At 54.3% G+C, this 15,348-nt stretch overlaps 1 protein-coding gene across 1 annotated transcript in view; it reads left to right on the top strand.

Moving 5' to 3' along the window:
• Window positions 1-15,348, top strand: part of smg5 (SMG5 nonsense mediated mRNA decay factor) — a 40,401-nt gene that overhangs the window by 20,022 nt on the left and 5,031 nt on the right. The window contains 11 exon segments of the mRNA XM_068022658.1: window positions 314-522; window positions 1,121-1,258; window positions 4,130-4,819; window positions 6,290-6,459; window positions 7,183-7,258; window positions 8,063-8,238; window positions 8,959-9,117; window positions 10,109-10,168; window positions 11,321-11,480; window positions 12,313-12,403; window positions 15,074-15,148. Coding sequence (XP_067878759.1) covers window positions 314-522; window positions 1,121-1,258; window positions 4,130-4,819; window positions 6,290-6,459; window positions 7,183-7,258; window positions 8,063-8,238; window positions 8,959-9,117; window positions 10,109-10,168; window positions 11,321-11,480; window positions 12,313-12,403; window positions 15,074-15,148 — 2,004 coding nt within the window.

Below are 15,348 nucleotides of genomic sequence, written 5' to 3' on the forward strand. Positions count from 1 at the left end.
CGAAAAGACATCAGCGTCGTAGCTAAAATTAAATATATCTTTGCTATTGGGTCATGATTTTCCTGGTCAGGAGATAAATGTTTGGAATAATCATCAGTTGGGTAGCAGAGAGCTGCAGGCAGGATATTATTGTATGGGTGGCTGTAAGGAATAGGATATCTTCTCCACAGTGCCACTTTTGATGGGTTGGATAATTTGGGAGAATTTTTCTCGGGCGCTGCTTTCTTGACTCTCTCGGGTTGCTGTAAGATTTGCTATGAGACTGTACCTCGGGTGTCTGAACCTTCCTCTGTGCGCTGTCCCGTCTCCTCAGCTCCCTCGATGTGGAGGTGACATCCATTTGCCAGACGGTACTGGAGGACTTCAACCTCTGCCTCTTCTACCTGCCCTCGAACCTCAATCACAGCACGTCGAGTGAGGAGGAGGAGGAGTACGATCGGGGCTACAGCTTCCTGCCCGACCTCCTGATCTTCCGAATGATGATCATTTGCCTAATGAGCGTGCACAGTCTCAAAAAGACAGGTACGGTGGCTGGGGAGGGGCCCGCACTGGATTTGCACTGAAGGGTTGGTGCGTCTTGGGGACTCGGAGACCATCCAGGGGGCAGCTGACCCAAAGAGACTTGGCTCGCTGGTCTGACGAGAGTCCCTAATGTTTGAGGAAGTCTCGCTGCAATTGTCCAGGGCTTTAATAAGACCACACATGGAGATCCTGGGCATAGTTTTGGTCTCCTTGGGATATAGTTGCCTTACGGAGGGTGCAACGAAGGTTCACTGATTGGTTCCTGGGATGAGGGTGCCGCCCTCTGAGGAGAGATTGAGGGGAATGGGTCTTCCCTAAGTTTGGAAGAATTAGAGATGATCTTGTGGAAACTCAGAGGGATTGGCAGGATAGATGCTGAGCGGCTGTTTTCCCCCCTGACTGGAGAGTCCAGAACTGGGGTGGGGGGGTCACAGTTGAGGTTCAAAGTCTTCAGGAATTTCACCTTCAGTTATAAAGAAATTAAGTTTTGTGCAGTCGTGCTGCTCCTCCGATTACCCGCCATTACTGTTAGTGCCCGCGAGCACGATGCTCATTGCCTTGTCATGTCTTTTCCAACTGTTGCCCGTGTGTGTTGCAGGTTTGAAGCAGTACAGCGCGGCCATTGCATTCACCCTCGCCCTCTTCTCCCACCTGGTAAACCACGTGAACATTCGGCTGCAGGCAGAGCTTGAGGATGTGGAGAATGCAGTTCCTTCCCTACAGGCTGAGCAGCCAGGTAAACCGCATCCGTCCCCTCCCCGCGGACCGGAAACCCAAGTAAACCGCATCCGTCCCCTCCCTCCAGACTGGGAACCCAGGTAAACCGCATCCGTCCCCTCCCCGCGGACCGGGAACCCAGGTAAACCGCATCCGTCCCCTCCCCGCGGACCGGGAACCCAGGTAAACCGCATCCGTCCCCTCCCCGCGGACCGGGAACCCAGGTAAACCGCATCCGTCCCCTCCCCGCGGACCGGAAACCCAAGTAAACCGCATCCGTCCCCTCCCTCCAGACTGGGAACCCAGGTAAACCGCATCTGTCCCCTTCCCGCGGACCGGAAACCCAGGTAAACCGCATCCGTCCCCTCACCACGGACCGGGAACCCAGGTAAACCGCATCCGCCCCCTCCCCGCGGACCGGGAACCCAGGTAACTCGCATCCGTCCCCTCCCTACCGACCGGGAACCCAGGTAAACCGCATCCGCCACATCCCCGCGGACCGGGAACCCAGGTAACTCGCATCCGTCTCCTCCCTACCGACCGGGAACCCAGGTAACTCGCATCCGTCCCCTCCCTACCGACTGGGAACCCAGGTAAACCGCATCCGTCCCCTCCCTCCAGACTGGGAACCCAGGTAAACCGCATCCGCCCCTCCCCGCGGACCGGGAACCCAGGTAACTCGCATCCGTCCCCTCCCCGCGGACCGGAAACCCAGGTAAACCGCATCCGTCCCCTCCCCGCGCACCGGGAACCCAGGTAAACCGCATCCGTCCCCTCACCACGGACCAGGAACCCAGGTAAACCGCATCCGTTTCCTCCCCGCGGACCGGAAACCCAAGTAAACCGCATCCGTCCCCTCCCTCCAGACTGGGAACCCAGGTAAACCGCATCCATCCCCTCCCTACAGACCGGGAACCTAGGTAAATCGCATCCGTCCCCTCCCCACGGACAGGGAACCCAGGTAAACCGCATCCGTCCCCTCCCCGCGGACCGGGAACCCAGGTAAACCGCATCCGTCCCCTCCCTACGGAACGGGAACCCAGGTAAACCGCATCTGTCCCCTCCCTACCGACCGGGTGCCCAGGTAAACCGCATCCGTCCCCTCCCCACGGACCGGGTGCCCATGTAAACCGCATCCGTCCCCTCCCCACGGACCGGGTGCCCATGTAAACCGCATCCGTCCCCTCCCTACGGACCGGGAAACCAGGTAAACCGCATCCGTCCCCTCCCTACGGACCGGGAACTCGGGTAAACCGCATCCGTCCCCTCCCTACGGACCGGGAACCCAGGTAAACCGCATCCGTCCCTCCCTCGGACCGGGTGCCCATGTAAACCGCATCCGTCCCCTCCCCACGGACCGGGTGCCCATGTAAACCGCATCCGTCCCCTCCCCACGGACCGGGTGCCCATGTAAACCGCATCCGTCCCCTCCCTACGGACCGGGAAACCAGGTAAACCGCATCCGTCCCCTCCCTACGGACCGGGAACTCGGGTAAACCACATCCGTCCCCTCCCTACGGACCGGGAACCCAGGTAAACCGCATCCGTCCCCTCCCTACAGACCGGGAACCCAGGTAAACCGCATCCGTCCCCTCCCTACGGACCGGGTGCCCAGGTAAACCGCATCCGTCCCCTCCCCACGGACCGGGTGCCCATGTAAACCGCATCCGTCCCCTCCCCACGGACCGGGTGCCCATGTAAACCGCATCCGTCCCCTCCCTACGGACCGGGAACTCGGGCAAACCGCATCCGTCCTCTCCCTACGGACCGGGAACCCAGGTAAACCGCATCCGTCCCCTCCCTACGGACCGGGAACCCAGGTAAACCGCATCCGTCCCCTCCCTACAGACCGGGAACCCAGGTAAACCGCATCCGTCCCCTCCCTACGGACCGGGTGCCCAGGTAAACCGCATCCGTCCCCTCCCCACGGACCGGGTGCCCATGTAAACCGCATCCGTCCCCTCCCCACGGACCGGGTGCCCATGTAAACCGCATCCGTCCCCTCCCTACGGACCGGGAACTCGGGCAAACCGCATCCGTCCCCTCCCTACGGACCGGGAACCCAGGTAAACTGCATCCGTCCCCTCCCTACGGACCGGGAACCCAGGTAAACCGCATCAGTCCCCTCCCCGCGGACCGGGAACCCAGGTAAACCGCATCCGTCCCCTGCCTAAGGACCGGGAACCCAGGTAAACCGCATTCGTCCCCTCCCTCCAGACTAGGAATCCAGGTAAATCGCATCCGTCCCCTCCCTACAGACCGGGAACCCAGGTAAACCGCATTCGTCCCCTCCCTCCAGACTAGGAACCCAGGTAAATCGCATCCGTCCCCTCCCTACAGACCGGGAACCCAGGTAAATCGCATACCTCCCGTCCCCGCGGACCGGGAACCCAGGTAAACCGCATCCGTCCCCTGCCTAAGGACCGGGAACCCAGGTAAACCGCATCCATCCCCTCCCCACGGACCGGGAACCCAGGTAAATCGCATCCGTCCCCTCCCTACAGACCGGGAACCCAGGTAAACCGCATTCGTCCCCTCCCTCCAGACTAGGAACTCAGGTAAATCGCATCCGTCCCCTCCCTACAGACCGGGAACCCAGGTAAACCGCATCCGTCCCCTCCCTCCAGACCGGGAACCCAGGTAAACCGCATCCGTCCCCTCCCTCCAGACTGGGAACCCAGGTAAACCGCCTCCGTCCCCTCCCTACAGATGGAGCACTGAGGCTCTTTGTCTCTCTCTCGTTCCCCACCCTGTTCTCTCTCGTTGCCCCCCACCCCTGTTCTTTCTGGCTGATATTAGCAAACTGGTGATGAACTTGTGACTGGCCTGTCCCTGCCTACGAGCTCCAGGCAGTGACTGATCTTTCAGTTTCTGTTCTGTGCTCCTCCAGATGAGGTCGAGGTGAAGGACGCCCCAAGAGGCCCCGAGCCGGAGGCGGCTGACAAAGTCCAGAATGGGACAGCCCTGGCTGCCAGCAAGCCCAGGAGCAAGAAGTACTCGCGCCTGTCCCACCTCCGCCGGAGGCGCCACCCCCACCAGAAACCCGATGAGAGTGATCTGAGCGAGGGCTTCGACTCGGACCCCAGCGATGACTCGACCAAGGACAGTGAGCACTCAGACAGCGGGTCCGACAAGAGCGAGGAGGAGGAGGAGGAGACCGAGGCTGCCTTCGACCTGGAGTCTGACTCTGACATGAACAGCCAGGAGTCGCGCTCGGATCTGGAGGACATTGAGGAGGAATCGGGGGATGGCCAGAAGGACGAGGGGCCCAGGGGCCCCGGCAAGGGCGGGGAGACCAAGGGCGCCAGCACTGGGCCGCCCCCTCCTTCTTCTCTTCCTCTCCGCCCGGAGGCTCCTGAACTTCTGCCCAATGGGCCGGGCAGTGCCACTGACGCAGCCATTGCCAGCAATCTCCAGGCCCTCTCCTCGCAGATGTTCCAGCCCAAGAGATGCTTCCGGCTGGCGCCCACCTTCAGCAACGTAATGGCCAGGCCGGCCTCCGAGGAGGGGGCCCCTGCGCCGCCGCAAGAGAAACCCTGTGCCAATGGCGTCCTCCAGACCCCAGGCGTCACTGAGCACGGTAAGGCCCCCCACCCCCCCCCCCCCCACATCACCGTCTCTCTCATTGTGGCAGCTTCGGGCACTGAGCAATTCAACAAGCTGCTGGCACCAACCACACAAAAACAGGCCATTCGGCCCAACCGCTCCGTGGTGGTGTTCCTGCTCCGCACAAGCCTCCTCCCACCCCCTCTTCATCTCACCCTATCCCCATATCCTTCTATTCCTTTCTCCCTCATGTGTTTATCCAGCTTCCCCTTAAATGTATCTCTGCTATTCCCCCTCAACCACTCCCTGTGGTAGCGAGTTCCACATTCTCACCACTCTCCGGGGAAAGAGGTTTCTCCTGAATTCCCCATTGGATTTATTAGTGACTGTCTTATATTGATGGCCCCCTAGTTCTGGTCTCCTCAACATGTTGGCAAGTCGGGGTACAGGAGCAGAGGACCCTGGGGATATATGTGCACAAATTGTTGAAGGTGGCAGGGCAGTAGTTAATAAGGGGATCCTAGGCTTTATAAATAGAGGCATAGAGTGCGAAAGCAAGGGGTTATGGTGAACCTTTATAAAACACTGGTCTTGTGTCCAATTCTGGGTGCCGTGCTTTCAGAAAAAAGTGAGGTATTGGAGAGGCTGCGGAAAAGATTCCCGAGAATGGTTCCAGGGTTGAGGAACTTCAGTTAGGTGGATAGGTTGGAGAAGCTGGGGCTGTTCTCAAAGAAGACAAGGTCGATTGGCGATTTGATAGAGGCGTTCAAGATCCTGAGGGGTCTGGACAGAGTAGATAGGGAGACAGTGTTCCCGCTGGCAGATGGGTTGAGAGGGGAATGAGCCTTCCCGGAGAACAGAGCTGGGAGCCAGCGGAGTCACGGTGGTGGGAATTCCGCAAGGGCGAGATCCGTCCATCGTCATCCCGGTTTGTCTTGTGAAGTTGGGAAACGGGAATCCGGATGCCAACCGCAGTCAGTCCTGGGCGGGGGAGCGGGAGTCCAGCTCCCAGAAATCTGACAGGCCAACTTGGCATACTGACTACAAAAAGGTCAGGGTGTGGTGGGGGGGCGGGGGGTGAGAGGGTGTTTGGGTGGGTGGTGTAACGCCTCACCCTGTGGAGCATTGCCACTCGGCAGTGAAGCCTCTTTATGTGTTTTAGACCCCTTCCCTGTTCGTGCCCCCCCACCCCACGAGCCGGGAAATGAGCTCGACGATGGCCACCTATTCCATTCCCCTCAACCCCCCCTTCCCCACCATCCTCGGCCACTAGTCAGTTCGCATGTATTTGAGTCTAAATACTGGGGCTATCCGACTGTGTGGGGCGTTGCAGCGGGCCCTGGCTTTCCAGCCAGGGGTTGATGGGCAGCCAACCTCTTCTCTACCACAGCCCCCACCCCCACCCCCACCCCTGCTAGGAGCAAATTGGGGCCCAGTGTAGCCAGTCTACCGAGGGGTCGGAAGGGTGGAGTCTGTAACGTAACCGGTTGTGCACGTCCCGCAGACACGGGCTCAGACTCGGAGGACAGCGACGCCAGCAGTAAGTCGTCCCGGAAGGAAAAGACCCCGCTGGAGAAGCTGGAGATCCTGTCCAATGAGGGCCTGCTGACCACCGTCAAGATCTTCCTCGATTGGCTGCGGACCAACACGGACATCGTCCTCACGTGTGCACAGGTGAGGGGCCGCCAGTCCGAGTGTCTCCACTCTCCCTCTCTCTCTTTCTTTCTTTCTGTCTCTTGTTTCCCATAGCCAAGGTCCAGCTTAAACCACATTAAACGCACCGGCTATTTTTGTTCAGCTCCTTCTGACTCTCTCAAAAGCTGACTCTGTCCCAGCCGACAACTCCCTTTGGCACAGAGACGTGCTTCAAACCAGGACACTGCAGCGCAGATTGACCTGATCCTGCGTTAAAACCTGCATCCTGTTAACCAAATCTTCCAATCCTGACCTCGCACGTCCCCCCCGATTCCCATCGCTCCTCCATCGGCGGCCCTGCCTTCAGCTGCCTGGGGACCCTAAGCTCTGGAATTCCCTCCCTAAACTTCTCCGCCTCTCTCTCTCTCCTCTAAGACGCTGCTTAAAACTGACCTCATTGACCAAACGTTTCGGTCACCTGTCCTTGCGTGGCTCGGCGTCAACTTATCTTGACACCACGCCCGTGAAGCACCGTGGGACGTCCAAGGCGCTATGTAAATGCAAGTTTCGTTGAATGAGCTGATGGGGGCTCGAGGCAGCTTTTAATCACTGCTGTGCTAGTAACTGCGGACAGACGCCCCGACCCCCCCCCCCCCACCACCCCACCACCCCACCCCACTCCGAGCGGCGATTGGTGAGTGTTCCCTCTTGCATGCCCGGCAGGCCCGAGGTTGTTGCACCTAACTCCTGTGTCTCTTGCAGAGCTCCCAGAGTCTGTGGAATCGCCTGTCGGTGCTGTTGAATATGTTGCCTGAAGGAAGCAAGATGAGAGAGCCAGGTGCGTTAGGTCTGGGAGAGCACTGTGGGGTGCGTGTGTGGGAGGGTTGCCGGTTGATGCCTTCAATGTTGACCCCCTTATAAAATGACGTTGGTGGGGTTCGAAGTGGCGACCAGCTTTCTGAATCATTAGTCCGGTACCATTGTGCTCCTTCAGTACCGCACCAGGAATGTCGGTCTGGGGCATTCACTGTTTGTCCCTTGGCTGGAAGGATTCTGCAGTGTCCCGGCTATTAATCCAAGCAGGAAGGGGACCAGTGAGGCCCGCAGGACCTTCAGCAAGGGCGCTGCTCTGTCCCGGTTCCTGCCCCTCTGTGGTTTGTAAACCGGTTTGGAATTTCGAGCAGACTTGGGGCTCTTTTTTTCCAGGAAAAAAGACCTGCTGAGGGGTGACCTGATAGAAGTCGTTAAATGTTGTGGGAGGATTCGATAGTGTAGACGTAGAGAGGATGTTCCCACTTGTGGGCCAGAACAGAACGAGAGGGCCGCCACTATAATACAGTCATGAGTAAATCCAATGGGGAATTCAGGAGAAATTTCTTTCCTCAGAGAGTGATGAGAATGTGGAACTCACTACCACAGGGAGTGGTTGAGGGGGAATAGCAGAGATGCAGTTGAAAGGAAGTTGGTTAAACACATGAGGGAGAAGCTTCCCCACAGCGATACTGGAAATGGGAGCCAGTTGGATGCATCTCTTGAGCTGGAACTCAATCTAGAGGTTGCTGGCACAGTCGGGTTGGGCCAAATGGCCCGTTTCTGTGCTCCTTTTAAAAATGCCTTGTAACTCTCTTCCCTCCCCCACAAGGTGCGTCCTTCCGTGATGGGATCGTCCGGCTGCTAAACCACTGCGAGGAGCCTGAACTGGTTCAGGCAGTGCTGCTTCCCGAAGACATGGCGCTCCGCTATCTTCCCGTCCTCCGTTCGGCGCACAGAAAATTCAAGGTGGAGCAGACCAGCCTGGCGGCGAGCACGCTGGAGGAGGTAAGGGAATGGGAGAGAGAGAGAGTCACAGATCAGCCAAGATCTTATTGAGAGGCAGAATAGGCCTGAGGGGCTAAAAGGCCTCCTCCTATTCTCAGCGTTGGATTAGGGCAGGTTTGAGCTCGGGCGTGAAGCCCCCTGCAGTTGATTTGCCCGATGGCATTCACCATCTCGGGTCGCACCAGGATTGGGGTGCTGTGCCCCAGGAAAGCATCGGCGCTTTTAGGAGTGGAGGAGACGAACGGAAAAGAAAAGGCTTGCATTTCACTAGCGCCTTTCAGCACCTCCGAAAGCCCCAAAGCACTTCGCGACCAATTAAATACTTTTGAAATTCCACAGTCATTTGCACACAGCAAGATCCCACAAACAGTAATGTGATTAAGATCAAGGTCGTCTTGTTTTTTTTTAGTGATCCACCTGAGAGGGGCAGACGGGGCCTCGGTTTAATGCCTCATCCAAAAGACGGCACCTCCGACAGTGCGGCACTCCCTCAGTACTGGCACTACGGGTGTCGGCCTGGAGTGGGGCTCGAACCTTCTGACTCTGAGGCAAGAGAGCTTACCCACTGAGCCACAGCCTGACACCAGAATTGGAAGCTTATTGATTAGAACAGTTGATCTAGCAGTGCAATGGTTGGGCAGAGATACTGCTCCGACTCACCAGCCTTTCTAATATCCTCTCTCTTTCCCCTTTCCCCCCCCCCCCCCCCCCCGGCTGCAGTCAGTTGTTCGCGTTTGCTGCTTACGGAGTTTCGGTCACTTCTTGACCCGGCTGCAGAAGAACATCCTGCAGTACAACACGGAGCTGGGAATCTTCATCAGCATCAGCCAGTCAGAGGAAGAGACTGTCATGGAGAAGGCGCAGGCGCAGTTCCGAATGGTGAGATGCGGTTTGAACTACCACCCCTGGGGTGGGGGGGGAGGGAGGTGACTCAGTTACTCCCGACACAAGCTCTGTCTGTCTCTCTCTCGGCTTTGTTGATTTTTCTGTCTTGTCCATGCTTGTGCATGCACTCTCTCTGTGCTCTCTATTTTCTCTCTCTCTGTGCTCTCTATTTTCTCTCTCTCTGTGCTCTCTATTTTCTCTCTCTCTGTGCTCTCTATTTTCTCTCTCTCTGTGCTCTCTATTTTCTCTCTCTCTGTGCTCTCTATTTTCTCTCTCTGTGCTCTCTATTTTCTCTCTCTGTGCTCTCTATTTTCTCTCTCTGAGCTCTCTATTTTCTCTCTCTGTGCTCTCTATTTTCTCTCTCTGTGCTCTCTATTTTCTCTCTCTGTGCTCTCTATTTTCTCTCTCTGTGCTCTCTATTTTCTCTCTCTGTGCTCTCTATTTTCTCTCTCTGTGCTCTCTATTTTCTCTCTCTGTGCTCTCTATTTTCTCTCTCTGTGCTCTCTATTTTCTCTCTCTGTGCTCTCTATTTTCTCTCTCTGTGCTCTCTATTTTCTCTCTCTGTGCTCTCTATTTTCTCTCTCTGTGCTCTCTATTTTCTCTCTCTGTGCTCTCTATTTTCTCTCTCTGTGCTCTCTATTTTCTCTCTCTGTGCTCTCTATTTTCTCTCTGTTCCCTATTTTCTCTCTGTTCCCTATTTTCTCTTCTGTGCTCTCTGTCTGCTCTCTCTTTCATCTCCTGTCTTCAATCCCTTTGCCAGGTTTCTCTGAACTGCCTTGAACATTGTTGCTGCTCTGTCTACTTTCATTGTCTGTCCTGTATAATCACCTGTCTCTAAATCTAAACCTGTCGGCTCTGAGGGACGGGTGGCGGGGGCGGTGGCGGGGGTAGAATCACGTGCAGTGCTGTGGTTCTCGGTTACAGGCTGAATCCGTTTCATTGCTAACAGAAGGAGTGACTGGTGTTTGTGCAACTTTAACTGTAGGCCGAGGAGGAGGCTCGTCGGAATCGGCTGATGAGGGACATGGCCCAGCTCCGGCTACAGGTGAGAGGTTGACTCGAGGCGCCGGAGGGTAGAATTTATTCACCATGTGTCCAATGCAGACGAAGTCGCAAAGCCTTGCCCCTGTCCTGCTGCAATATGGTATTCCAGCCACCAGAGGGCCCCCAAGACCCATGTCAAATAACATTGCAGACTTGCATTTCAATAGTGCCTTTCACAACCTCAGGACCCCCCCCCCCCCCACCCCCCCCAAAAAAAGTATTTTTGAAGTGTGGTCACTGTTGTGATGTAGGAAACGCAACAACCGATCTGCGCACAGCAAGATCCCACAAACAGCAGTGTGATAATGACTCAGGTCATGTATGTTAGTGATGTTGGTTGAGGAGTAAATATTGGCCCCAGCACACCGGGCAGAACTCCCCCAGCCCCCGCTCTTCCAGTAGTGGCCGTGGGATCTTTTACCTCCACCTGGGAGGGGCAGGCGAGGCCTCGGTTTAACGTCTCATGCGAAAGACCGCACCTCCGACAGTGCAGCACTCCCTCAGTGCTGGGAGTGTCGGCCCAGATGATGTGTTCAAGTCTCTGCAGTGGTACTCGAACCCACAGCCTTCTGAATGGGTACGAGCGTGAGCTACCCACTGAGAAGGGGAGGGGGGGGGGGGGTTCCATACTTTTGAGGGTCTGGGAAGGGAGCAAGTAGAGGATGGTGTGAGGAATGATTTTATGTTAATGCAGAGGGGAGGAAGTGTGTCACGGCGGGGCGAGGGTGCATTGTCTAGGGAAGGATTGATTGCAGTAAAGGCCCGAAGGTTTGTGGTGAGAGCCAGGCCCCCTCAGCAGAGCTTCCTCTCTCTCTCTCTCCACTTACTGGCTCTGTGGGCACTGCAACTCCTCACTCGAGCACTATCAAACAACCCAGATCTTCACCTCCACTGGTGCCATTTTTTTTTGGTGGTGGGGGTTGGTTGGTGAAGAGCAGAAAGAAAGATATCCCAGAGTGTCTTTTGGGAAACGTAGGAAATGCAGCAGCTGGTTTGTGCACAGCAGGATCCCGTCAGTGTAGGAAATGGGATGAAAGAGGAAGTTGCTGAGTGTCACTTAATGATTCCTTGTACGCTCCCCTCTCCCCTCCTCTCCCTCTCCCTTCCCGCATTCTCCCCCGCCCCCACCTTCTCTTCCTCCCCCGCCCCACAGCTGGAAGTGTCCCAGTTGGAAGGAAGCCTGCAACAGCCGAAGAGCCAGTCGACCATGTCTCCGTATCTGATACCCAACACCCAGGCCATCTGTCAGCAGCTGGCCAACATCAGGCAGCTGGCAAACAGCGGGCGGTTCATTATCATCATCCCGCGGACTGGTAGGTGCCCTGGCCTTTCGATGCCCTGTGTTCTGACTCTCAGATCTGTGGAATTTAGCGTTTGGTTCCCCGTTTGAACTGTGCAAAACACCCAGTGGCACAAGTGTAAGGTGTGGGCTTTGAAATAATGGCTGTTGAGGGAGGAATGGGGACAAAACTACAGTGTCTTTCACAACCACAGGACATCCCAAAACACTAGACAGCCAACAAAGTGCTTAGTGAAACAAAAACAAGAAATGCTGGAATCACTCAGCAGGTCTGGCAGCATCTGTGGAAAGAGAAGCAGAGTTAACGTTTCGGGTCAGTGACCCTTCTTCGGAACTTAGTGAAGTTGGATTGTAGGGAACATGGAGGCCAATTTGTGCACAGCAGGATCCCACAAACAGTAAAGTGATAATCTACCCCGTGCTGTACCTGTCCTGGGAGTGTTTGATGGGGACAGTGTAGAGGGAGCTTTACTCTGTATCTAACCCCCGTGCTGTACCTGTCCTGGGAGTGTTTGATGGGGACAGTGTAGAGGGAGCTTTACTCTGTATCTAACCCCCGTACTGTACCTGTCCTGGGAGTGTTTGATGAGGACAGTGTAGAGGGAGCTTTACTCTGTATCTAACCCCGTGCTGTACCTGTCCTGGGAGTGTTTGATGGGGACAGTGTAGAGGGAGCTTTACTCTGTATCTAACCCCGTGCTGTACCTGTCCTGGGAGTGTTTGATGTCTGTAATGGCCCCAGTAGTAACCTCACCTCAGTGAGCGTGAGCATCAACGGACAGTAAGTCCCCCCGGAAGCAGCTGGGACTGATCCATAACTTCCTGTGCTGTTGTCCTCCTTGTAGTAATCGACGGGTTGGATTTCCTGAAGAAGGAAAATGCGGGAGCGCGAGACGCCATCCGATTCCTGGAATCGGAGTTCAAGAAGGGAAATCGGTAAGTGTCGGAATCAAACTGAAATGTGACACTCGTGCGTGAGCAGTGAAACAGAAAGATAGTTGGAAACTGGGCCGGGTTTACATGACAGAAAACCATAAGAAATAGAGCAGGGGGAGGCCATTCAGTCCTTCTGGCCTGCTCGCCATTCAATACAATTATGGCTAATCCTCTACCTCAACACCACCTTCGCCCCCCCCCTCCCCCCCTATCTCCATATTCCTCGATTCCCTTAGTGCCCAAAAATCTCAGTCTTAATGACTGAGCAGCCACGGCTCTCTGGGGGAGAGAATTCCAAAGATTCACAACTCTCTGAGTGAAGAAATTTCTCCTTATCTCAGTCCCAAATGGCCGAGCCCTTGTCTTGAGACTGTGACACCCCCCCCCCTCGTTCTGGACTCTGCAGCCAGGGGGAGCACAGCCTCTCAGCATCGACCCTGCCAAACCCTCCCAGAATTATGTATGTTTCAATGAGATCGTCTCCCATTCTTCTAAATTCCAGCGACCTGCAAGTCGGCTGAACAAGATTCGTTTCTCCACAAGTGGAGAGCCGAGCTAGCCCCCTGAACTGTGATAAACCTGCGGAGAATCCGGGATCATTGGCAAGAGTGTTCACCACTTGACATTGTAGAATGAGCCTGGAAGTTAATCGAGGGGTTCGGGAGGTTTATATATAGAATAACAGATACCCGGGAGTGAGTTACAGACTGGAATCTAATCGAGGGGTTCGGGTGGTTTATATATAGAATAACAGATACCCAGGAGTGAGTTACAGAATGGAATCTAATCGAGGGATTCGGGTGGTTTATATATAGAATAACAGATACCCAGGAGTGAGTTACAGACTGGAATCTAATCGAGGGGTTCGGGTGGTTTATATATAGAATAACAGATACCCAGGAGTGAGTTACAGACTGGAATCTAATCGAGGAGTTCGGGTGGTTTATATAGAGAACAACAGATACCCGGGAGTGAGTTACAGACTGGAAACTAATCAAGGGGTTCGGGAGGTTTACATACAGAAAAGCAGATACCTGGGAGTGAGTTACAGACTGGAATCTAATCGAGGGGTTCGGGTGGTTTACATACAGAATAACAGATACCTGGGAGTGAGTTACAGACTGGAATCTAATCGAGGGGTTCGGGTGGTTTATATATAGAATAACAGATACCCGGGAGTGAGTTACAGACTGGAAGCTAATCGAGGGGTTCGGGGGGTTTATATATAGAATAACAGATACCCGGGAGTGAGTTACAGACTGGAATCTAATCGAGGGGTTCGGGGGGGTTTATATATAGAATAACAGATACCCGGGAGTGAGTTACAGACTGGAATCTAATCGAGGGGTTCGGGTGGTTTATATATAGAATAACAGATACCTGGGAGTGAGTTACAGACTGGAATCTAATCGAGGGGTTCGGGGGGTTTATGTAGAGAATAACAGATACCCGGGAGTGAGTTACAGACTGGAATCGAATCGAGGGTTTGGGTGGTTTACATATAGAATAACAGATACCCGGGAGTGAGTTACAGACTGGAATCTAATCGAGGGGTTCGGGTTGTTTATATATAGAATAACAGATACCCGGGAGTGAGATACAGACTGGAATCTAATCGAGGGGTTCGGGTGGTTTATATATAGAATAACAGATACCCGGGAGTGAGTTACAGACTGGAATCTAATCGAGGGGTTCGGGGGGTTTATACATAGAATAACAGATACTCGGGAGTGAGTTACAGACTGGAATCTAATCGAGGGGTTCGGGGTGGTTTATATATAGAATAACAGATACCCGGGAGTGAGTTACAGACTGGAATCTAATCGAGGGTTTCGGGGGGGTTTATATATAGAATGACAGATACCCGGGAGTGAGTTACAGACTGGAATCTAATCGAGGGGTTCGGGTGGTTTATATATAGAATAACAGATACCCGGGAGTGAGTTACAGACTGGAATCTAATCGAGGGGTTCGGGGGGTTTATATAGAGAATAACAGATACCCGGGAGTGAGTTACAGACTGGAATCGAATCGAGGGGTTCGGGGAGTTTATATATAGAATAACAGATACCCGGGAGTGAGTTACAGACTGGAATCTAATCGAGGGGTTCGGGTGGTTTATATATAGAATGACAGATACCCGGGAGTGAGTTACAGACTGGAATCTAATCGAGGGGTTCGGGGAGTTTATATATAGAATAACAGATACCCGGGAGTGAGTTACAGACTGGAATCTAATCGAGGGGTTCGGGTGGTTTATATATAGAATAACAGATACCCGGGAGTGAGTTACAGACTGGAATCTAATCGAGGGGTTCGGGGGGTTTATATAGAGAATAACAGATACCCGGGAGTGAGTTACAGACTGGAATCGAATCGAGGGGTTCGGGTGGTTTATATATAGAATAACAGATACCCGGGAGTGAGTTACAGACTGGAATCTAATCGAGGGGTTCGGGTGGTTTATATATAGAATAACAGATACCCGGGAGTGAGTTACAGACTGGAATCAAATCGAGGGCGTTCGGGTGGTTTACATATAGAATAACAGATACCCGGGAGTGAGTTACAGACTGGACTGTAATAGCGGGGTTTTGTCGAACTTTTTGAATTTGATAAGTAAGGTTGATGTTTTGCCGGTGGATCTGACAGCCGATGTTTCTGCCTCAGGTACATCCGTTGCCAGCGGGACACTGGCAGAATGGTGGAGAGACACAAGCTGAAGAGGCAGGATCTTGACGCATGGTAAGGTTACCAAGATCAGCCAAACACCACCACCCCACCCCCCCCAACCCCCCACTCCCCCCAACCCCCCACTCCTCCCCCTAAAGCAAATAGTCAGAATCCAACCAATCATTTTATTTTTTTCTCTGCTCCCCAATTAAAGGTTGTGCAACTATAAATACAAACCGTTCCCCTTGTGGAGCATTCCTGCTTTAACTATG

The sequence above is a fragment of the Heterodontus francisci genome, chromosome 46 (genome assembly GCF_036365525.1).
Source record: "Heterodontus francisci isolate sHetFra1 chromosome 46, sHetFra1.hap1, whole genome shotgun sequence".
In the NCBI taxonomy this organism is placed as follows: Eukaryota; Metazoa; Chordata; class Chondrichthyes; order Heterodontiformes; family Heterodontidae; genus Heterodontus; species Heterodontus francisci.